The sequence below is a fragment of the Poecilia mexicana genome, unplaced genomic scaffold (assembly GCF_051168715.1).
Source record: "Poecilia mexicana isolate PSO_F unplaced genomic scaffold, ASM5116871v1 scaffold_5, whole genome shotgun sequence".
In the NCBI taxonomy this organism is placed as follows: Eukaryota; Metazoa; Chordata; class Actinopteri; order Cyprinodontiformes; family Poeciliidae; genus Poecilia; species Poecilia mexicana.
Genome location: NW_028263374.1, coordinates 12,775,960 through 12,800,969, shown reverse-complemented (window position 1 = coordinate 12,800,969; position 25,010 = coordinate 12,775,960). Strand labels below are relative to the sequence as shown.

The 25,010-nt window shown below is 40.2% G+C and overlaps 2 protein-coding genes and 1 long non-coding RNA gene across 3 annotated transcripts; 1 reads left to right on the top strand and 2 right to left on the bottom strand.

Annotated features, from left to right (window-relative positions):
- Positions 1 to 1,370: 1,370 nt before the first annotated feature.
- On the bottom strand, positions 1,371 to 6,106 carry faim2b (Fas apoptotic inhibitory molecule 2b). The gene is made up of 12 exons (XM_014999473.2): positions 5,933 to 6,106; positions 4,959 to 5,007; positions 4,799 to 4,866; positions 4,633 to 4,697; positions 4,475 to 4,528; positions 4,345 to 4,395; positions 3,768 to 3,807; positions 3,645 to 3,682; positions 3,464 to 3,551; positions 3,276 to 3,371; positions 2,982 to 3,035; positions 1,371 to 2,409 (listed from the first exon to the last, which is right to left on the bottom strand). The coding sequence occupies exons 1-12, from the start codon at positions 5,945 to 5,947 to the stop codon at positions 2,260 to 2,262; spliced, it is 768 nt and encodes a 255-aa protein (XP_014854959.1). The 5' UTR covers positions 5,948 to 6,106; the 3' UTR covers positions 1,371 to 2,259.
- Positions 6,107 to 9,111: 3,005 nt separating this feature from the next.
- Positions 9,112 to 23,071, bottom strand: LOC106925264 (nuclear receptor subfamily 1 group D member 2-like). Its single transcript, XM_014999472.2, has 8 exons — positions 22,300 to 23,071; positions 14,951 to 15,262; positions 14,750 to 14,838; positions 14,510 to 14,654; positions 11,738 to 12,309; positions 11,444 to 11,629; positions 11,140 to 11,350; positions 9,112 to 10,354 (listed from the first exon to the last, which is right to left on the bottom strand). The coding sequence occupies exons 1-8, from the start codon at positions 22,316 to 22,318 to the stop codon at positions 10,158 to 10,160; spliced, it is 1,731 nt and encodes a 576-aa protein (XP_014854958.2). The 5' UTR covers positions 22,319 to 23,071; the 3' UTR covers positions 9,112 to 10,157.
- LOC148159650 (uncharacterized) lies at positions 18,115 to 19,877 on the top strand. The gene is made up of 2 exons (XR_015762839.1): positions 18,115 to 18,367; positions 18,545 to 19,877. It is a non-coding gene; the product is annotated as an uncharacterized LOC148159650 (long non-coding RNA).
- Positions 23,072 to 25,010: the final 1,939 nt, after the last annotated feature.

Below are 25,010 nucleotides of genomic sequence, written 5' to 3'. Positions count from 1 at the left end.
TGAGCTGTTTTTATTTAACTGTGTGCTCACCTCTAATCTACTCAGCTTTGAGTAGATTAGCTCCAAAGAGAGTATTATCACTTCAAAAAAGTAATTGCTCAAGCAGAAGTAAAAAGTTATATTTTTAAAAAATTACTCAAGGAAAAACTAATAAAGTATTTTTTATTGTCTAATTATTATTACTATTTTTTAGTAGCATTGTAATAAGTCAGACACAAATCTGCAATAATGAGCAAATTCTGGTATTTTTTGAAGGTAAAATGTAAAAATCATTACACTTTTTACAACATAAGGCTTCAATGAGGCTGATATTCTGGCTCTTTGCACGTCAGCTTCCAAAAGCAGCTCGGTCACTTCCGGTCTATTTAAAATGGCATTTTGCACTCGGTGCTTTCAGGACTTGGCCAAGGTAACAATTAATGATGTACATCGATCTGAAACCCCAACAAGTAAGCTGGAAAAAAGATGTTCGCCTCTTTATACATTCGCAGACACGAAGGTGAGTTTTACTTTCTTAAACTTTGTGGCTAACATTAACTTTAGCTCATGCTAGTAGGCAATATTCTCGGACATTTTTCTTATAAAAATGTGCTATTTAAGTATCTAAACATTTTAACCCATTCTAACGGACAATCTTTTTACCTTATTTTGTATCTATTTTCAATAAGTGTGTTTATTGTCGTTAGTGTCAAACAGAGACCAAGGAAAGGTGGAGGTTACTGTTCGGGCTTTTTGCTTCCGAAGCATGAAAAAGCACAACAAGCCCCACAGCTTTAAAAGTAGGGCAGCCCTAAATTATGAAAATAGCATTTCATAATTTACTCCTCACCAAAAATTGGCATTTTTAATGCTTTTTATACTTTTTACAGAAACATTTTAGCTCAGTCTCGTTGTTTTTTTAATTATCTGGATTTCCTACTGTTGTTAAAATTTGTATTTAATGTCCACATGTGGATGAGCAGGACCTATTTTTTTTTATATCATATTGTTTTCAGTAGTTTTATTTGGATACATTTTAAGGTGCAAATTAGATAAATGATAATCCAAAACATCTTTTTAATCTGTGGTGGCAGTAAGGTATGTTTTATACACAATTTTAATAATTTTTATGACTTTTTAAGGTTTTAAATATGTTTAATTTCAATCTCCTGTTTTGTTCTGGTTTTTTTTTTGTTTGTTTGTTTTTTAGGTTTCTCTGACTTCAGCTATTATTTAAACCCTCTCTTAGCATTTGCTTGGATTAAATTAATGTCCCAAAGCAAAAAAAAAAAAACCCTCACAATATTAAAAATGTTATAAATGTAGAGTTTTCACTCTGACATCATGTTAACTGGATATGTGATCAGAAAATTGACTGAAAACTTCACTGCTTTGGTTTTCACCTTTTTATTCACACAAACCATACAATATATGTCATGGGTCAGTTTTTAGTAGTCAGAGCATTTACACATAGCTTTTAGTTTGTAAAAAAAAAAATAGTTGCATTCCTCGTTTTTATTCACAACACTAGACCTTCCTCATTCTCACACAGGTCATTAATCTGAGAAAGAAAAAATATATTTCCATTACATCTAAAAGGCCACATTTAACATTTATTCATAATTTATATTTAGACAGCTCTTACCAGTTAAAGCACTCTAACATGCTACACACACATTTTCCCTTGTGGTTGAAGTTTGCTCACTTTTCAGGTAAAATACACAAGTCGATCAAATCTCATCCATAAATTAACAGTGTTCATCTGGAATAGGTTGTACACGTACAGTACACAAAATACAGAGCACAGCATCTAAAATGATTTTTAATGCTAATACAGGTACAAAAGGTCATCTACATACTCCTTTCAAAATAAGTTGTTAAATAAAATCAGCTGGATCTAAAAGAGCGGCGCATCAGAGCAGATTTGCTGAATCTCAGCCACTGGCTTAGTGGTGTTTAAATGGAAATGGAGCCAGTGAGTCGGCTCTGATTGTGAGTGCTCACGCATTTACTGTAGGACTGCAGTCAATACAGAAAACCCACACAACAAATCCCGAACATTTAAACATGAAGGGTCAGAGAGCACTGAACAAATATAAACCACTTCCCTCGCGTCTTACAGCATGAACCAGCAGCAGGGTGGCAACACTGGGGCTACATGAAGAAGCAATAGACTGATCAGGAATCTGATCCGAGGATTCAGATATTCCCCGATTTGTTATTCTGCTGCTGGGAATGGACTCTGAGCTGGTTTTGGAGGTTTTTTCAGCGCCACACGCTTCAGTCCCGGCCGGTTCCTGTGAGCTGCAGCAGGAAGCTGAACAGGTAGATGATGTCCAGGTAGAGGCTGAGTGTGGCAAAAATGTATTCCTCTGGACTGATGGCGTAGCGCTTGTTTCCTAGGAGCAGCTGTGTGTCAAAAGCTAAAAACTGCAGCAGGGAGAGGAAGTAAGAGTTAAGAACAATAAAAAAAAAACTTTTCCAGCATGTGCATCAGGCTGACATGACACTGTCATAAATATGACATAACATCTATTATGAACATGAAGGAGTCTTTATGAATGTTTGTGACTGTTGTCATGAAGAGTCATTTGGTAAATCATGACATTTTAAAGCAAAGTTGCTTTAAAGTGTCATGATTTACCAAATAATGCAACGTTGGCACTTTGAATGGACTTTTAAAGCAACTTTGCATTAAAAGTGTCATTATTTACCAAATGACTCTTCATGACAACAGTCACAAACATTCATAAAGACTCCTTCATGTTCATAATAGATGTTATGTCATATAACATCTATTATGTTATATGACATAACATAATAATTAATAATATTTGAAGGGGTGTCATGTGCACCCCTTCAAATAAAGTATAAACCGTATCACAGTAAACACACCAGTCCCACTCATCAAATATAAGAATAATTACAATAATAAACTTTATTTCTGTAGCCACAGCTACGATGATACATTAATGTTTGTGGTTGCATCCTGACTGACTTACCAGAGTGAAGAGGATGGCTCCTATCACTGCATAGATGGCGTGTAACCAGGGAACCTGTGATGCAAGACAACCACCATTACCAAACACAGTCAGCGAGCCAATTTAAGCAGAAGAGTCCAAGATTATCTGCTGGGTCAATCCCCTCTCGCTGACGCATACGTGAACACAGCCAGCAGCACCTGAAGCATTAAGCTGCAACTGTTGTTTAACTCATCATTAACCTCGGCTAAATTAGCCTTCTTCTAGAAGGCCCCGGATAAAAAAAGGAGAGAGAAGAGAAGAGGGGTGACTTACATATCCGAAGGGGACGACGATGGAGATGGTAATAGCACAGAGCAGCATTGCCATGCACAGAGAGAAGAGCACGCCCTGGCAGGACGTTACGTCAATCTGCAGCAAAAAAAATAGGAAATGATTCAGTTATTCCACCAAATTACTGCTGTTTGGATAGATGACGATGAAGCATTTTCTCCTCTGCTCACCTTGCTCTGGAAGCTGAACACAGTGACGGACAGACACACCAGAGCTGTGATTCCCAGACACAGCATCACTGACTTGGTGTTGTAAAAGCTGCAAACATTTCAAAATTCTTAGTTTTTCCACAAGCACAACATCTTACTTTGAAATATGTAACACTGCTTCTGCCTGGTAGGTAATATTTACCTTGAAACAAAGCCCATCATGAAGGCCATGCTCAGAGTCTTTGAAGAAAAAAACAAAAGAGGCAGAGTTACGGTGAAGTGAATGTAAAAGAGTTTTATTAACGCTGGGAGAAAAAATACTTACAAAAAGAACTAAAAGAGTAATGTTCCAGGGAAACTGCCTCCTGTTATGAGAAAAGAAAAATACATCGTCATCCTCACCATAACATCAAATGTAGCTTTTTTTCATGCAAAGTTTCCTCAGCTTCTTTAGTCACAACATATCAATATTTATGCTTTTGTGTGCTGATATGAACATGAATCTACTTTTATGGATTTAAATCATAGTTGCGGTCAAGGTATCTAAACATATATAGACTTGCCCAACTTCACCCTTTAATGCCTAATGTATCACTTTTGATACAATTTTACGTCTTTAACAGATGTTTACTCAAAACCCCACAGCATTGGGTAAATATGTTGCTAAATGCACAAAATTAAAACGTAACCGTTATTTAAGTTTGATGGTAAAAGTGTCACGTATCAAATATGATTAACAATATGAGAAGGAGCAAGCTAAATGTTCTAGTATGGCATGCAAACTGAATCACTAAAATAAAACATTAAAATGTCCAATTAAAAAGAAAAAGAAAATCATAACAGAGTCAACTCTCTAATATGTCAGGACAAACCAATCATCATTTATTGTAAGCATAATTTACCTCAGATCTCCGCAGCAGGACAGAGCAATGTAGGTCACAAAAAACATGATGCTGTCAAGGAAAGAAAAAAGGTAATGAATCGTGTAAATAGGCAGCTTGAATATTGATATAATAAAGTATTTTTACTCACTAAGACGCCATGTACAAGCTGGGGTTAGTCTGAATGTAAAACCTCACAGGTGCGCTGAAAAGAAAAGCAGCAGTTGTCTAGATTCGGTTGGATGTGGATCAATAAATGAAAGAGTTCAGATCAGCAGAACAGGAGGAGGAAAAATGAGACCAAATTACCAAAATGTGAAGAGACAAACAATCCCAACGGTCACAGACAGCTGGAGCATGAGGATGGCGTAAACCTGCAGACGGACGAGCACTTTGTCAGGTTTAGGATTATTTTTATTTTACGTTTTTTCCGTTTATTACGTCGCTTCATTTGACTCAATCTGCGTTCAGTCACCTTTCTGATGAAAGTCCTCCTGATGGTCTTATCATCCCAGGCAAACTGGGCCTCCATCTCAGGATAACCTGAGAAAAAAAAAGAAAAAGGACATATATTATCATAATCATCTTCTAGCTGCATCATTGCATCGTCTGCAGAGACGGCGTTAGTTCTTCACCTGCAGTTGCTTCCTGGTAGCTGGGAGGCTCATTCTCATTCCCCACCTGCTGGGATACAACAAGAGACAAGCAGGACCATTAAATCCTGGCATCGTCCCACCTGCTCTCAACTCACCGGCAGTTTTAACCGTCTGGAAAAAGTTTCTATGAGTAATTTATGCTAAATTGATCTGACCTCACTTGTTAGATTAGTTTGAAGGTTCATGAGAACCTTCATGTAGGCAAAGGGAGGCCGAAAAACAAAAGTGAGGTGACTTTACAATTATATCGACTATCATTTTTGATGCTTTATTTGACGTGCCACTTATGTTTGCAATAATTACGTAATAGCAAAAAGTTTTAACACTATGATGTAATTTTTGACATGTTTATTACTTATAGCTACAGAACAAAGGAATTTCCTTAAAAAGATGCTGCACTGAGTAAATATGTGGATTAATGTAGTTCAGACTTGTTTAATCCAAATGTGCAACATTTTTATTTTAGAACGCATCTCTTTGAACATTATAACGAAAAGTGACAATTTGAATGCATCAATATTGATACAGAATCTAAAGCATTAAAAGAAAAGTTCAAATCTCTGCAGGACCCAGATATCTTGACTCTACCAGATGCTTTATTCAAACTGGTGAAAAAAAAAGATTTAAAACAAAGGAAATAAGACAAAAATAATCAATAAAAACTGAAAATATGGAATCTCAAAATGCACATATATTCGCGGTACGAAAAGTGCAGCAGCATCGGTGAGTACGTGATTACGCTCACCATGGATCACAAAGCAATAACAAAAGGGAATTTTTTTTTTAAAGGACGTTTCCAAACAAAAGGGACTTAAGAAAAGAGATTCTGCATTAACCAGCTCAGATTTTGTCGTTTATCAAAACTTTTCTTTATCCACATTCACACCCTATTCATGATAACGTTTTTAAAAATATGTATCTAGTTCGACGTGAAACAAAAAGACCTTTGATACCTTTGACTTTTTCATGATTCTCCCTTCGTGCTCCGTTCAGCTGCTGATGCTGAGGAAGGTTTCAGCCTCCTGTGGCGTTTCTTTTTCCTGTTTTGCACTAAGTCGGTTTGCCACTCGGCCCTCGTCGCTCTGGTTTTATGGTTCCCTGTGGCTCCGAAACACGCCGACAGTGTGAGCACAGACGCTGTTTGCGGAGGAGTTGACGCTCTGAATTTGTGCGGATTACACAGCTTTATAGGCCTTCGTTAATCTCTCGCTAACCCTGATCCCTCTCCAACCCCCCTCCACCCGTTTGCCCGGGCCTGATCACCTCGCTCTAGCACTCTCCAGGTAGGCCCAGAGCGCTGGGATCCAGCCCGGCTGGACCAGTGCGTTTCGCCAAAATACGAGTGGTTATTTATTTCCCTGACCCTCTTAGCTGAGTTTAGATCTCTAATTGTTTTAACTGCTCACCAGGTAGACTTAAATGACTTCAAATACTGAACTACACCAGCATTACATAATGTTCTACTCCACAAAATGTAAGCGAATACCGATTTGGATACCACTTTGCAATAAGGCTCCTCTTATAGATGGCTAGTAAATAGTTTATAGATATGTTATTAATTAATCTATAAACACTTTATAAATTATTAATAGCTGTTTATTATGCATTAATTAAGAAATCTTCCGGTTTTTTGCCAAACAGTGAGCCGAGTCTGTTCACCTCTATATTTTATCCAGAGTTGTTGTACTAAACATTTCAGACTACCTTTTAAACAATATAAACATTTGTAAGCACACACACACACACACATATATATATATATATATATATATATATAGGCATATAATGTCCTCATACTTAATTCTCACATAATAAACAGTTACTAATTATTTACAGTGTTTATAAATGAATGGATAACATAGCTATAAACTATTTATTAGCTATCGATAAGAGGAGCCTTATTGCAAAGTGGTACCCAGATTTGATATTCATATAACCTTTTACATTAATGTTTGGTACTATGGCATTGAGATAAAAGTAATAATCAGTGCGTGATGGGGTTTTTTTTACTTATCATTTGCACATTTTGCTCCTCGTTTCACAGTTATTGTCAAACATAAACTGATATCTGCAGTACATATTTAGTGGCAGAGCCTCACCCTATTACTGTCAGTGCTATTGTTGTCGACGTTTTGCAATGAAAACTGTAAAAATAGCCAGAGTGGTGAAGCGGGAAGGGAGTCCAGCTTTAGATAGATTCTGGAAAGTTTAATTTTAGCATCTTGTACACAAATGACATCATGTTTTGTGTAACAGACAGCTTTGGTAACAGGCACGACAAAGTAACGGGTGTGAGGTTAAGATCATTATGAAGTTCACATTAGGAGATTTACCTAAAAGGATTCTGCTTTTGTCTGCTTGTAATCCTTTGCACTGTGCTTAAACAATCATACAACAAAAGAAAAAGAAGAAAATAGTTGATATTATTTTACAAGTCAGTACAATGCACTGTTATAATATTATAAGTTACAAATATAACAACAATGATAAAATAGTATTATAGGAAACATTTTACAACAACAGCATAATAAAAATAAAAATAATGATAATAATAGTAATTTCAAGTGTCAACAAACATATAAAATACTCTTTAAAAATTACATTAAATGGTGATTTTATGGTACAACAGACCTAATATGACCGAACATGATCTGGAATGAAACTCGTCATAAAAGCTCAGTGTTCTGCTGTCCTCTGGTTTGTCCACTAGAGGACAGACAGCAGAAGAAAAAACAACCCAGTCCATTAGGCTTGTGTTTGTAATTCCCATTAATGACCACCAGATGGCAGCAGAGGATAAGAAAGGCATCTCCGGGTTTATTCTCTTGTAAACTGGCAGCTGGGGACAAATACATTTATTTAAATTAATGTGAATTGAATTAATTTAATCGCAAGGAAAATTAATCGAATTAATTTAAGTTGAAATAGCATGAATTGAAATAATGAACTGAAATGTCAAGAATTAAACCGAATCAGATGCAACTAAAACCAAATGAATGTAATAAAGCTACACGTCCTCTTGGACCTAAATATGTCTAATATAACATATTACTTGAGTGAAACTTTATTTATTCACACACATGAAAAATGTGCGGTACATCAGAAAATAAAGCGCTGCTGTTGTTATAAATTGTGTTATATGAATCTCCTGCACCAGAATCAAAATGACTGAATCTAAATCTCAAACGTGCTTTTTCTATTCCGATCCTATCCAGCAGGTGGCAGATGAAGACCTAAAAGAGATCAGCTTATCACTGCTGAAGATCACCAGTAATGTGCTCTAATGCAGAAATTGGAATATAAAATAGTTATTGTAATAGCGCCTGTCTGTTTTCCATTTCATTAAGGAATGTTCATCATTCACATTAAGAACTGTATTACTTCTAAAACTATATTTTTTCTTCTCCAATCCATGTTTCTTCTCCAATCACTGACTGATTCTGGTACTTAGTTTACTTAAGTGCTAAAGTTTGGTGCAGTCAGGTGACACTCCCCTAATGAGACTGCCAATCTGCTTTCTGTAGAAAAGCGTGCATGTATCTGACGGTATACTACTTAAGGGGTTAGTCATTTCCTACCCATGCATTAAAAAAAAAAAAAAAAAAAGTTAATGCTAGTGAGTCATTAATAGGGCTTCTGGAGGGCAGAGTTGCTGTTTATGGAAACTGTCCCTAAACATTTCCAGTGAGAGGACATTCTGTTCTGAAGCTACGCAAGCTTCTCTTCTCGCCGTTTCACGGTCAGTCTATTCACATCATGAACCCCATGAAGACATTCGAGTCCCTAATTAACCTGCAGTGTAACCGGCATTTCACTGGCATATTTGAGTTTTCCATTAATCCATTTATTTGTGGTCCTTTCCTCTTCTTGCCTCCTCTCTACAAAAGTGCGCTATTTGCACGTCACATTCTGACTTGTAATTAAAGAAATATGCCATCTGAGTTGACCTGGTCTCGCTAGCGCACTTAAAGATCAGGTGATGTTTCACTTTTAGAGGGGGGGAAAAAAAAAAAGGAAAACCTAATGACTGTCGGATCTGAAGCACGATTGGCTGATTGGCTCAGTTGCTAGGCTACAGATCTATGGGTATGTCTCTGCATCAGAGGGAAAAGACGACAAGCACAAAGAGAAATGCTATAGAACATTTTTTAATAGTGGTTCTTTATGCCGCGACTATAGACATTTACAAAATATACATAAGCTGATGATGTCAGTGACGATACATTTATTTCAGGTGCATCTCTCCAAATAAAAGCTATAACCTCGAAGCACATGATGGGAGTCCTCTATAAAGCAATCTGGCAGCTTTCAATAGTTCAATTTTACATATACATCTATCTGCATCTAGCAAGGAAGCAACTACAAGTTCTGTACAAAATGTACAACAGAACACCTTAACATATACATATATCCATTCAAAAGTGGTCTAAAATGACCCAATATTTATAGCGTGTATAAATACAACTCATTCCTTAAAAATATCAAACATATCTCGATCACAAATGGATGATTTCAGTAAAGATTTCCCACATGACATGTTGTGAAAATAGCTTATTTGATTTCGACATGGGCAAGCACAAACAGCTCTTCTAACTGGATGTTAGAAATGGTCTTTTCTAGGACAAACTTTATATTCAGATTTACTTTTTTTATACATGGGAAGAGCATAATAAGAAGTTTGTATTGGCAAATGTGTTGTTTTTTTATCTCAAAAGTGTGTGCTTTCTTCTTGTTAGCTTTATGAGCTGGGACAGGAGAACATAGACACATGAGCAACAACAAGCTCTGTCCTTTTTGTTTTGTTTTTTTCTTCTTTCCTTTTGGTCTTCGGTAGAAAAAGTTCGCTTCTGATAAAAACCAGAAGCCGAGCGAGGGGAAAGGTGACGGTTTGACACTGACTCGAAGAAACTCATGGAAGAATACAGTCTGTTTCTTCTTGGCAGTCCAGCTGGAAGCTCTAAAGTTGAGGAGCCTTCACCTCCTGTTGTGCTGATGTTCTCCGGTGTTTTTCCACTCCTCGCCCGCCCCCCCACCCGGGAGTTAAACTTGGCACGGCTCCCGAAACAGCTGTCCGTCATGCAGAGGCCACGGTGCTCAACCTGGCAACCCAGGCTCACGCGGAGAGCAGAGAGGACCCCGGAAGCGGATAACCTCGTGACTCTGCCATGAAACGTTAACTTATGGGTCTATGCGGAAAGCTAATAGCTTCTCCGAGTGCTGATTGTTCAGTGTGCGCAGGTCCGGCAGGCGCAGCAGCAACTTCGGGAAGAGCGTGCCGTCATCCGGCCGGCGACTGGTGATGAGCGAACGCAGAGCCTTTATGAGGGTCTCCTGCAGCTGCTCCACTGCTCCCACCTCCACAATACCGGAGCGGTCTGGGGGGGAAGGGAAGAAAGAAACATTAAGTCTGTGAAAATGTGTTTTTATAAGGGATGTCCCGATCAGGTCAGTATCTGAAGAGGTGCTGATCACCAAGCTCAATTCCTTAAACCTGTTCGTGTTGCACTGTCTGCAAAAGTTTATGTTGGCTCCATCAAACCTTTAAAAAAAAATCTTTTTCTGAATAGTTTGCAAAGATGTTTATAAATAGCAAAAAATCTGTACGTTTTCCACCTTTTGCGATGAGGTTTCTGTCTGTATCAACTTTCAGAGTAAGGAGGGTAGAAAGCAGCTGAAACATCGCTTGCTAAAACGCATGATGTTCAAAGCAGAGCGGTACGTTTGTAAAGCACAAAAACAACCTTTTGTTGTGTTTTGTGCACACAACAACAAAATATGTTGGCAGCTAAAAGATCAGATTATAGAGTTTACATGCTAGTATTAGACTAGCGCCTCAGCAAACTGCTCTGCACAAAAACATTGTCACCAGGAACAAAGTGTTGGTTTATTGAGGATCTTCATATTGAAATGTTCATTTATTTGACTAAATTAGTCCAAAATGCTAACTCGTATTTTAATGTTTAATACAGTTACTGATGATTATTAAATTTAGAGCTCCGAGCGATACTGGGCACTTTGAAGCAACTCACATGTTGAGCTTTTCCTTTTTATTGACTGTAATAAAGTACTGGCATCCTACAAACTAAAGGAAAACCTGACTGAGACATCCCTTTTTAGAATTTACAAAGCGCTTGTGGTCATGCAGGCTTCTCCAACGTACCAGCTGACACCAGAACAACAGCCATGAAAAGAGCCATCTCGTCTTGTTCCAGTCCCAGAGATCCCAGCTTCTCGCTGAAGTCAAACATGGCGTCCAGCAGGGAGCCCATACCCAGAGCCCTCAGCGACGCCAGCGAGTATGTTTGTCCGTTAAGGAAGGTCACCGTCCTCTCTTTGGGGTCGAACAAGGAGCAGAACCTCACCATAAGAACCTGTGGACAGAAGACGACCCGGTCAGCACCAGAATGTACGGTCCGGAGGGAACCGGAGGACAGACTCGGGGGCGTGAACGGAGGTGGACGCACCTGGAAAGTGCCAGATTTGAGCAGCATGACCTGGTCGTGCTGGCTCAGCGTTTGGAAGCCTGGGATGCTCTTCGCAAACTCTACCACTTCTTTAACAGCCGGGGTGAAGCACTGGGAGAACGACTCCCACACCTCCTGGCTGGAGCGACTGGCCGGAGCCACGGGACACGAATTGAGAGGGCACGCCTGCAGAAAGCAGAAAACAGACGAGTATTAGGAATAATAATATCCGATTGACTCTGAACTGATTTTTATTGATTTAAACAGCACGAGGGGGCGGGGGGAGAGACTCACAAGCACTTTGGCGCCTCCATTCAGCTTCCAGGGGCAGGATGTTAGGTTCTGGTTATCTCTGTCTGGCATGACCCCATGACTGCCTGTGTAGGCCTGAGACGATAAGCTGCCACTAACTGGACACCTGTTCTGATGGGAGGAGTAGTAGTTGGCGTTGCCGACATTTGTGCTTGTGGAGCTTGCGTTGCTGCAGGGAGGAGCTGGGAAGTTTGCAGCCAAGTGGTAGCTGGTCGAGACATTTTGATGCTCCACCTGAACCCTGTACTGCGCTGGGTTCAGGTTCTGCTGAACAGACGGGCCGGCTTCCTGCACCGTTCCGCTCTGGAAAGATGGAGTTCCCAGACTGCTGCTGCTGCCTGCCGCCGTTTTGAGCGGCTTCTCTTCACTGGGGTAAGACTGCGGTAGAGAACAGGATCCGGTGTTGGTCTGGTGGAGCGGACTGCAGGGGCCGTCGGAGGGAGGCGGCACCTCCATCTCCACGGAAGCCGGTCCGTTGAGACTGTTCATGTAGCTCTGCATCTCATCCATTAGTCTCTGCTTCTCCCGCTTGGGAATACGCCCAAAGCGCACCGCTGAGGAGGAAAAAGAAAACAAGACAAAGCGTCTTCTGTTAGCATAAACTGATGCAGCCCGTAATATTACAGCGGTAGACTCTATAGCTAATGAATTTACCCTCTGAAAGCCTGGTAAAAAAAGTATAATTATATGTTAAATTATCATTTGAAGAGATGGGAATGTTCAGTGGATGATATTGACAAAACAAAAAAAAATGGTATTCAAACACTGGATGTTTTTAATTGATATTTTTTATCATAATTGACACATTAGCTTCAGTGACTCAATATTCCAAATAAATATGTTTATGGAAGAGAGCCCAAACATGCGTGATGCTCACTCTCACAGCACCAATCCATTAATGTAACAACAAATCTTCCTCTTGAACATCTCTTGGTTTTCTCCGCTTATATTTTCATTAAGGCTTTTCCGGCCGTGTATTTATGATCAAAAAGACAGATTTGATGTAGGAACATGTAAAGAAGTACATGTTTCAGAAATCTCTATTAAAAATTATACGTTTGGTGCTTCATTGTCAAATACAGCAAGTCTTTACATATTTAGATATCTGATGCTGTAATAAAGTAGTAAAAAAAAAAAAAAAAAAAAAAGTGTGTGCGTTCCTCCAGAAAGTAGCTTAATGTAAATGTTCAAAAACAGGCATTTTGCATGATCTTATGGTGGCAAGAAATTAACGTGACTATTAGCCTCTTTTTTCTTTTTTTTTTTAAATATAAAACATCATCCGGCTTTGTCTTCCCCCTTCGTATCACAATCGATAGTAAACATCTAAACTCTTTTACGGGGGCAGAGGTCTCCAAAATATTCACACACAACTGATACGAGGTTGGAAATGTCCACATAATGCTGCTTAGCGATAATTAAAGGCATCCTAAATCTGAAACTCGAGGGCTGTCCTGTGCATGTTCCTGATCGGCGGTCCTTTACTCAGTCACAGCTGTTGCGCCACAGATTGAGAAACCTTCACGTCTGCCCGTCTCGTTCTCCTCTTTGCCTTTTGCAGCGCTCCCCTCCCCCTCTGTCAGCAGTGCACCTTCACTGGCTGTCCTATTTATAGTCTCCACCCTCGCCCCCTCTGCACATTTTCTCCCTGTTTTCGCCTTTCAGATGAGCTTCTCTGTGGAAGTAGGTCACTGGGTCAAAAACATTGAACCTGGTGTCATTAGTGAGGTGACAACGTGAATGAAGGTTGAAGACAAGGGGGCAGGTGTGATGGGCTGAAAGGGCAAGAGGTCAGAGGTGGTTCTAAAGTGGGCTAAAAATGTGAATAAAAGCAGCTTTTCCTCATTAGAGTGTGCATATTTAAAATAAAAATCTGGATATATATATATATATACAGCTTGGTCAGGTTGCAGTTTGATAAATTAGCAGATTTTCTTCCTTTGGCTCTTTTTTTTTTTTGGGTCAACTAAAAATATTTGCTCCAGAAAAAAAAACATGATTTATTATCACCTAGTTTAGCTATTCCCCAAAGGACTGAAGTGTTGCAGTGGAAAAAATGCAGAAGGGCAGTTTCAAAGGAGTTATACATTATTCTATAGGTAAGCTATGGACGGTTTAATGATTAACAAGACAGGATAACAATATGTCGCAGATGATTGCCCGCAAAGACTGTAAATCATGCTGACCACGAGGGCGGTAATCAGCTGCTTTGTGTCCCAGTTTTAAAAAGTAAACTCTCTTTTTCGCTGTTTGAGCAAAACTGGAGACGACAGGGACACTAAAGCTCCTCTCGCCATAAATCAGAGAGGAGTGGGGAGAGGACAAAAGGAGGACAATGGAGGGGAAAAAAAGGGGGGAGAAGACAGAATCTGGCTTGTGTTTTCATTAAAACACGGAAGATCAACAACGATGCAACACCAACCATGTTATCTGACTTTATAGTTTCCAGATGTGTACTTGCAAAAGTATTAATACCTCATAAACTTTAGAAGATTTTCTCACATTACAGCCCAAACTTCAATCAACATTATTGGTTATAGGCTGTTACAAAGTGCTGCGCATCTTTGTGAAGTGAAAGGAAAACAATTTGTGATATTAAAAATCCTTTGCAAACAAAGGTACGCATCATGATGTAGTAAACTCCCCTTATTATTATTTTTTCCATTTCTACATGTGATCTCGTGAAATGCCAACAAATGTACGTAAAAGTCTATGGTAGTGGGATATAATTTAAAAATAGGCCATGTCGCTCACCATCTCGGGACATGCCCACAGAGAGACACTTCTTGAAGCGACAGTGCTGGCACCGGTTACGGTTCATGCGCATGATGAGACAGTTCTCGTTCTTCACGCACATCTTGTAGTGGATGTTCTGTTGGATGCTGCGTCTGAAGAACCCCTGGAGACAGAACACAAAAAGAGTGAGAATAAATGCTTTCGAGGACACCTCTTGTAGCTCAGAAGGGGAGCGGGACGTCTCATTTCTCGCAGTACCTTGCAGCCCTCGCAGGCGTGGACACCATAGTGGAAGCCGGACGCGATGTCCCCACACACCTTGCATAACAGCACCATTCCCCCAGTCTCTGCAAACAAAACAAATTCAACGTCAGACAGAGGAAAGAGGAACAATGACAAACCGCAGACAGTGACGAGGCGAGCAACGAGAACCGGAGGAGAGGAAATGCGAGAACTCACTGGTGAACGTGCCGGTGAAACTGCAGGACCGTTTGGCAGCTGTGGCGTGGCCGTAGGTGGCCGACGACGGCGTGGTGACGTGAGCGACGGGAGCGTTGCTCACTTCCGGGAACTGAAAGACCATTTTGGGGGAAACGGTTCCTCCGCCACGGTCGCCTCTCTGCTTCAGCACCCCGATCTCCTGGAAGGAGACCCCCTCCGGCGACGAGGGCTGAGAGTGGGAGGACGGCGACTGGGTCTGGTATCCGCTGGACGGGCTTCCAGGACTCGGGCTGGCGCTGCCGGATGAGCCGGCGTACAGGATGACGCCACCTGGAGGAGGGGAGCACACAGCGTTGGAAACTTAGTTTGACCCCCTCAGTGTTTATCTGGGTCACTGCTCACACACACCATGTAGGTGAGAGTGCGAGAAGTTCAGCAATGCTCTCCTTTGACGCGCAGAGCTCTGTTGGCAGACGTTCAGGGAGCGCAAACAACACTGTGACCGTGTTGGGACAGCTTGAAATCTGATCCAATGAATATTTCAGAATAATAATTAAAAAAAAAAAAAAACCCGTCACACTACAGTAACAACGAGTCTGATCTGGATATTTGAGAAAAGGAGTCCCAAGGTGCCAAACCAGAATGACAAGACCGTTAAAGCATGAAAAACAATCAGTGTCGTGTGAACTAGAAGAACCTCTCAAACGATCGTTACAAGAGCGATCTCGTGAAATGAAATGTGATGATACTAAGAAATCTTTATCTGATAGCTGACACACACACTCAGCAGTGCATCTCTCTTGGTTAAAGAGCTTCAAGGTCTTTTTTTTTTTTTTACTGTTGATAAAGTAGCCTTCAGGATGTCGCATCGCATTTTAAAAAGAGAGGCTTGTGGAGTAAATATATACGTATAGTGTCATATCACACAATGACAGAAAGTCACCACACGTTAGCGACTGCAGCCTCAGATGCTCATAAACAGAGCCTTTGTTTATGGATGTCACATCAGATCGGAAATGCCCTATTACCCCCCTCCTACACCCTCGCCCTCCTCCCCCCCTCCCCCCGCCCTCACGGCTGCTTTGTTTCGCAGACGGCATTCTTCCCCCGCAGGATGAAAGACGGCCCCTCACGTGCAGCTCGCTCCCTGCCAGCTTGCTTTCAGAGACGAGTCTTTTCTGCACTCCCTCTTTTTTTTTTCTATCTTTTTTTTTTTTTTCCCTCCCTCCTGCACCCTCCCATCCTGTCTGTCCTCCCTCCCTCCCTCCCTCTCTTTAGCTCTGGGCATGCAAACCCATCTATCCGCCAGCCACCTGACCAGGAGCTCACATGGACTCTTGACACAGTTCCCGCCTGGCTCACAAGGCTCTTTGCGCAGTCCCGTGTAGACAACAACAGCAGCAGCAGCAGCAGCATGACAAGCGCCGGGGCAGATCACGTTTGGAATAGAGGAGGCTCATAATGCTGTGATTACAGAGAGCGAGGGAGGAAAGCGAGCGAGGACACGGCCACCTTATACGCTCATAAAACAGCCGTGACAAAATGTGCGGAGGCATCACGGCTGTTTTCGTGCCCTCATGTTCACCTGGAAGCAAAATAAAAATCTATCAGGGAATTAAAAAAAAAACGAGTGGCAAATTAAAAATATACAGACATTTGTTCCTATTTTTGTTTGTGCTCGTTTATTTTTACAGCTGGATTAGAGGGATAGGCTTTAAACAAACAAACGCTTGTCCTGTCTCACCAAGTGTTTGGTTTTGATGCAGGTAGAATAAACTTTGCCACGCTTTTAGTAATTTCCTTAAAAACCTGCTGGATGGATTAAATAATATGATGCTTTGTGGTTAAGATTATTATATAACCACAAACAGTTAACGTAGCAAATGTGATACAAACTGTTTTTTTTTTATTATGAAATTAATGTGCTTGAAAAGGTGCTCACTTTATTGTCTTGATGTATTATTAGGTCGGATCAGGCATGTTTGTCTGCACCTACTTTTCCACGCGATGCACATACTAAATCATTTTGACATAAGAGAAGTAAAACATATTGATGTAAATTTAAAGGAAATATATTTGTAATTAATTCTGTTTTTCTCTCCGTTGCAGCTGGGTTTCAATGAGAGGTGGACACGTAAGGACTCCCCAGATATAATCCTTCACATCACTTTAGTTGTGACTACTTCTTTGAAAGCGTTGACACCTTCCTTGAAAACTTGCGGTACACATTTCAAGGCTCCATAAAACTGCACAATATTATTTAATTGTGCCAAATATTTTCCTAATGCGCACAAAATCTGTTTGGTTTTGATTATTTACATCACTGCAAAAGCCTAACCATCAATTCTGATACATCCAGTCGTGAGCGAGACCTAAAGTGAACTTAGCGAAGACCTACTTTTACTTTTAACCTACTTTTCATTTTAAACTGTACTATAAATGAAATACGTGGAAAAAAAACAAAAAAAAACTGCAACTATTTCTGTTTACGCTCCGTTTTAATTGCTGGATTACTCAGCAGTAAAACAGGTGTATAAACATGTAAAGAGACTTTTCACTTTATTCCTCAAAGCAGTCCTTCTTAAGGTTGCCTGACGGCCATGACTCATGTTTTGGAAACCTGTTGGACAGGTTTGAAGCATCGCTCAAAACAGAAATCTGCACTGTGCTGCTAAACGGGTTACTGAAACCCAGATTGGAAAACAGGAGATGTCTGGAGTAACCTATCTGAAGAGGCAACACCCCGATCAGCAATGCAATTCTCTGCACGTTTCCAATTTGGACCTCGAATGATCTGAGAAAAGGATTTCTCGCCTCTTGTGTTTTCTTTCCCTTCGGGATCACGTGCAACATTTCTGTTTAGCTCCAAGTGCCTCTGGAGTTCCCACGTGAGGCGCTTTGGGCTTGCCGCCTCATGTGTGGCAGCAGCTTTGGCATCAGACACAGATGTTTGCCTGCACACCTCATTGTTTGTGTTGTGCGCGGCGATAATAAAGTTATATGGAGGTTAGCCGATCTCAGGGTCACGTCTTGTTTGCACACAAGCACGCCACTCCCACATTTTAAATTCTCGTTCCCTCCCACCCAGAGTAAAAACATTCCACGTTCTGACTGCTTCCTTGAATGCGATGTGACTGGGTGACAGAGTGAACTGCAGGACTTGAACGGGTGCCAGACGCAGACACAGGTAACAACATGTGAGCTGTTTTTAGGAAACGCGGCATAAACAGTTTCCTTTAATGCCACACCTTCATAACTTCTCTCCACGACGAGGACCCACCCCCCGAGTGTGGGAGCCAAACTGTACAAACATCCGCCCACAAGTCGTGTTGGGGTGGGAGATGCCCCATTTAACTTCTCTAGCCAGGCCCTTTTTGCATGGTTGCTAAGCTTCGCTCCACGTGAAACAGCTGGCCCCGCGTCACGTGAGGAAGGGTGAGCCAGGCGATAGCCCTCAGTGGACATCAGCCTGTTTTTTTCCTCTCGGCATCACAATAACATTTCAAAAGATCTTTCATGACTGAATTTGTTTTAAAAAAAATCTTGCTTTAGAGTGAATTTATTTGTGAAGAACTAAATCTGGTGTTGCGTTTCTTCGGCTTGTCATTGTAGGAACTCGTCACAAGAACATTTTTTTTTTTTCTATAAAGAGGTGATTAAGTTTTTCAGGAGTCAAGATGTTTCCATCTGTCAGGTCAAAGAGTCACCTTTTGTTCAGGTAAAACAACAAAGCTTTCAGATTACAGGCATACTTCTCATTCCTCTTCTAAAAAAATGCAACCAAACTCAGAGTTTAGTCAGCCAGCCTCTACACCACCCACATGCTTTGTAGTTATTCAGTCTAATCATCAACCAGCAAAGCTGTAAAAAAAAAAAAAAAAACACACCTACGGCTTGTACACAGAGCAGGAATCATTCACTGAAACACTCATTGATAAATACAGTTTGACAACAAAGCTCAGAAAACCCTGTTAATCTCTGAAAACAAGTTAAATAGTAAAAAAGCTGACAAAATAATACCATGTTCATGATCGCATATCCCTGTGCATAAGGTGAAATGTAATTGCTCTACAGGATTAAAACTCCGTGGCTGTCGAAAAAAAGGATGAACTTTCCTCCTTCCAGCTACTTGTTATTAAAGATCCCTTGATAATTGACATTTGCTGTACATTGGTGAATTATAAATACACTGACCTGAGTTGAACTGAACTTAGAAAACAAATATGCATTTTGTGACATGGGTAAAATGGCTCACTGCCCAGGGCGGCACAGTCCTGGGCGTGGCATTAGGGCTTTATCGTTGCTTAAGGAAAAATTATCTCTCAGTTGCACCTGGTGCTTGTTAGCTGTATAGTACAATGTGGGTCCTGTAAGAAAATGTAGCTGCAACTATCGAAGCTTATGATTTAATAAAGGATAATTTCACTAATTTTTAGAAAATTAGCACTATTTAGTCAATATGAATAACTGTTAAATCATAAAATACCTGTAATCAACCACATTTGTTTGTTTATTTTAATTTCACTACCAGTATCCAGGTCTAATTGCTGCCAGACCCGTTGGAAAAAGAAGAGCTGCCACTGTCTGACGACGTGAAGAAGGCCTAAATACCTGAAAAGGCAACATATTATGGTTCAGTCTAAAGAAATCCAACCTGCTTTCTGTCAGAATATCCTGAAGCAGAACGTCAGCCCGTCAGTTCATGACCTTCAGCTCAAGTGTACTTGGGTTAAGTGGAATAATTACTACAAAATGCTTGACAGAAGCAGCAGCTGCCAACAGTGGCACAAACAGCTTTTAGGTTAAGGAGGTAATTATTTCTTCACATGGGGCCAGGATGATTTGAAGTTTTGTTCTCTTAATAAATGGTGTCACTTTTGTAAAAAAGTGCATTTTCTTTTTGGAAACTATCATTAAAGGCTAAATAATTTGATCAGCAAACCAATATCTGGCACTGTATACATATTTTCTAACAAGAATATGACACAACTACATCTGTGTTATCAGATATAGTTGTGCAGGGTTTTTTTTTCTATTGCCTACTTTGGTTGCGGTTTAATTTTTGGATTGAATGTGCTGTATTGAAACATAAATGGCGGTTGTCTGTCGAGCTATATCTGGGTTAATATGTCCTTTCACGCTCTTCATTCAGTGTGTCAGACTGAAACCCAACTCTCCTTACTTCCACGATGAGCGGCCATCAAACTGGTAGCGGCCCAGTAACACACGGCAGACTGGGAAGGCTGCAGTACCCCTCTGACCCACTGACCAATCTATCAGCAAAAACACACAGGAATTCCCTGCGCGCGAGCTGAGCGCGCGAGCAGCTTGCGCGCGCGGCAGAGGAAGGGCGGGAGGAGGAGGCGGTGGTTGGGGGGGGCCGCCATGTGCGGCACGTGTCTGCCTAGGCTGGCTCCACGTGAAGTCAACTAGAGGCGAGGCGGGGAGGCTGCGTATTAAAAGTCAGGCGTGTGGTTCGCAGCTTCGCGACGGTTCAAGGACTTTGTGATATTTGCGTGGAGATTAATACGAGAGACATTAGCGAGGAATATTGCGTTTCTAGGTTCCAGCATGTTAGCGCGCAGGAGACATTACAGGCAGCCGGATTCAATTCTGAGCAGCTGTCAGACTCGCTAATAAATGATGCTACAGCTGAATCGATGTCAGCCCACTTCTAATGCACGCTAATGCCGCATTTAACAGCTGTAACAGTATCCCCAGTTTATCCCAGTAAACTGACTGATATCGACTGGCACACTCCGCTTATGATGGTGCTCATTCATCACCATCATCTCACTACATTTAGGCGGTGATTCAGGACGAACCTTGGCAGAGCTGCCTGTTTACTCCTCAGCTCATGTAGAAATTGAACATTTTTGCGCATGTAAAAATGTTTTGACCCAGTGGCCCTGACTGTTCCCACACACTCTTGATTTATTACGTGCGTGAAAGGGGGAGAGATGAAAAGGGGAATAAAGGAATTAAATCGGCTAAAAATGCATGTTCCCATTTAAAATGTAAAGCTCTACATACCAGCTCAATGTCTTTCAGGGGCGCACCCAGAAAGATTTGTAATGGGTGGCCAGATGGGGGCTGCTAATAATCTCAAAGTCAAAAGCTTTAAAAATATATTTGTTTCAGTATACTGATGTGGTGAAAGCTAAAAATTGAGTCTGATTAGTAAATATAAAGTACATATTTTCCCAAAATTAGCTAATTCAGTATATTAGTATCCATGATTTTAAAATATGGTACTAAAATGAGAAAACATATTGATGTAAATTAGCAAATAAATGTGGATATGAGCATAAATTTAGATGGAAATCCAATAAAAATAAAAAACAACTATAGCAATAAATAAAGGATACCGACATAAATAGTGAACGTTTGTATAAAAATATAATTATGATAGAAGAAAACTTACTCTGTAAATCAATTATTTTAAATTACTTTTTAAGCTAAATGTGGGATCCTATATCAAAAGAGAAAGCATATTGACATAAATCAAAAATGTATTTAATAAATAATAAGTAATGATATTAACATAGATATAAATAAAATTGTGCCGTATTGATTAATTGTTTTAAATTGAATAAATATAATGAAGGTTTCTAAAAACTAAAAATATATTATTCCATTAAAAAAAACTTTCAGTTATGTATTTTTTTCATTCTGAAAAATGATAGTGTAGAAATCTTACTCTCGTCTCACACAATGCAAGTTCTCTAATGACAAAAATATATATATCATGCACACAATACTCTCTTCAAAATCATGAATCATCACCTCCCATCGGCCCCCCTTCAGTTACGCCCCTGCTCATACAGGGAGTCAAATCACCTCTTAAAATAAACACCTATCTGCTCACCGAGCACGTGCTTTCCTTTTATTAATATATGACAGTAAATATCATGTGAGCCAAACTACTAAGATAAGTGGGATAGTGTGGAAGGAGAACGGACTCGGTCAGAGTGGGTGGGATATTTGGGTCGCGCTTCACGTGAGTTTGTTTACGTGGAGAGAAATCGGAAGTCCAAGAAAAAAAATGGGCAGGAGGACTTCCCTCTGTCACTGCGCTGTCTCTACCGCTTTGCAACAACGCTGAATATAGCTGACTGTCACTCAAAATGCAAAGAAATTATGAAGCGTGCAAGTGAAAACATATCTGGGTTGCTTCTTACTAAAGCATAGTTATTTTAAAAAAATCTATTAAAACACGAAAGAATAAACATAAAATCATTCATAAATTAAATGAAAGGGTAACTTAAACATAGTAAAAACAAATATTTCCTGCGATCCTCTCACTCAAAAAACAGATTCACAAAACAGATGATCCGTCAAGCAAAACATATTTAAATCCCACTTACCACCAGGACTATTCTCCATGTTGTCTTGTCGATTCTCGCTTCCAAGTGGAATGATTGTAGACTTTTACCGCTGCGCCGCTTTCCGCTGCTTGTCACTCAGGAGTTTCGTGAACACAAGTGAGAGAGACTCAGGAGCTGCAGAAGCATATGTACACAGTGTACTATCCCGGAGCTCAGACCCACATGGGCAGAGAAAAAAAGCCCAGCCGACGATGAAGAAATATTAAAAATAAATATTTCTGTTAAAAACAAAACAATATATATAATCAGAATGAGCTCAGTTGAGATGCCTCATTGGTCCAGGATGATGAGATGCTGGTCCGTCTGTATTGGTGGCAGGATGCGACTGTGTGAGGGGTGTTCTCTACACAACAGAGAATCCCAGCGCGTTCAGCTGCTTGCCATGTACAGTCACCATTAACACACCATCAGAGTGGAAGTAGATTAAACACTCCCCCTCTCATCAATAAGCAACACGCGTCCTAAAATAAGCGGCACGTTTTCAGGTGCCTGAGAAATGTGACCAGCTTTCTTCGTCATCTCTCTCTCTCCCTCTCTCTCTCTCTTTCTTTCAGTCCCTGCTTGTTTGTTGATGGGAATCAAGAATGCTCTCTCTCTTTCTCTCTCTCTCTCTCTCTCTCTCTTCCTCTCCCTCACCGTCACGCTCTGTGAAAACATCCCCCCTTACCTCCCTACCCCGCAACTCATTTTACTCTTTCCCACTGTTTCATTGGCCCACGGCCCCGCGTGGATACGGCGCATTGGGCTCGTTCGACATTGGAATGCTGCTCAAAAGCTCTACAGCATGTGCGCATGGCATGTGAGCTCGCGCTGCCCTACTGACACACATTTTATGTTAATGAGCTGCCCGGGGTCGGAGATAAGCGCGAGAAAGCAAGCAGAGATGCGGTAGCAGAGTAAGATGCCTCACTCGGAGGGGTTTTATCATCGGGATTGGTGATTGAAACTGGCCAAAATGTTAAGAATTAGGAAGGTTGTTTTATTAAAGAAAATCTAAGTTGAATTGAACATTTGAACCAAACTCAGAAGAATAAAAGTATTTTAAATTCTGATTATGTTATTATTGACATTATATTGAAGATTGAGTAAATTTCCCAAGAGGTCTAACTGTAGTAAGTCTAGATCTAGACAGGGGATAGAACAGGTCCTGCCTCCTGCTATGACCCCTGCACTAAAGAAAAAAATACAAAATCCATTTCTGGCAAAGAAACCATAACTAATTGGTCTCTTGGATCAATTTCATTTTTACGTTCATAGTTTTACTTTAATGATGAAATAAAAATCAAGCCACTGCACTTTTAGCTTCAGTCATATTGGAATATAATCACTGTTTTGATCTGCTAGATCAGGGAAGTGCAACCTGCATCTCTCGAGCCAAAAGTGGCTCTGTGGGCAACTATCCCCCTGTTTTTTTGTTTTTGTTTCATTGTTTCACCAAAGGAAAAACGCTGCACGATGGCCCCCCAGGTACATTTGGTCTTGCACTGTGACGGTTCAGCTTCTTTTCATTCTGCCGTGTTAAAACCACAAACCTCAAAGCAGGTGATTTTATGTGGCACAACACAAAAGCTCAGTGTTATTGTGTAGTGGAAAGAAAATGATAGATGATTTCCAATTATTTTTACTATTAGAAATATGAAAAAAGTGACATGCATTTAGCCCTCCTCTGCTGTCCATTGGAACCACTTTTTTTGCATAGACAGTTCTTGTCTCCTATGGTCATTGAGCGAGAGGTGGGGTTCACCATCGACAACTTCCCAGTCCATCACAGGTCAACAAAGAGACACACAGGACAAACAACCATACACATACATTCACAATTAAAGGCAATTTAGAGTAATCAATTAACCCAACAGTCAGGTTTTTGGACTGTGGTAAGAAGAGTAGCCATTTAATTAAATCTCAGCAGTCCAAAGAATATTACAAAAACAAACAAAAGAAAAAAAAAACAGCATGAAACTACAAAGCAATGCAGATGGTCTGAGAATGCATTGTTTAAATGTTATCTTAAAAGCAATGCATAGGGAGAAGGTGTGACTGAATCAGCTAGTTTTCATATATTTAAAAAAAAGAGTAAATCTAACTGAAATAATAAAAAAGAGAAAAGAGAAAGCAATAACAAAGGATAAAAAGCAAACAATAATAATGATTTAATACAATAAAATCGTCTTTAAACATATAAAATGTATGCCAGATGCAGGTATTTAAATAATTTGGGCTTCTGAGCTGAATTTATATTATACAGGGTATATTATGAAGGAAGTGTATGTATTTCAGTATGAGGCATTCTTTATTTATTTATAGATTTTCTTTTTTTTAATTATGGCTTTCCTTTTAGTGATGAGCTAAGATGGGTTTTTGGACAGCAGAATGAATGTCTTCCTTTGTATCTACGATGGGATTTGGCAGGCAAACAGAGAGAAAATTACTGTTGTATTTGGTTTCCATAAGTCATGAATAGGAGAGCAAAAGGCAAAAACAAAACAGTTAGGAGAAAAAATAAATTGTTCAGGAGTGAGACAGAAACAGTGAAAAACAACATATTTTAATTTGGTTATAAGCCTCTTAAAGATGACAAAATTAACGAAATAAGTCCAAAAGCTAACCGGAAATTGAAGTTGTTTTTTTGTTTTTTTGTTTTTTAAGGGAGAAGCTACATATGAACATCGCTTGGATAGACGATCTCTGCT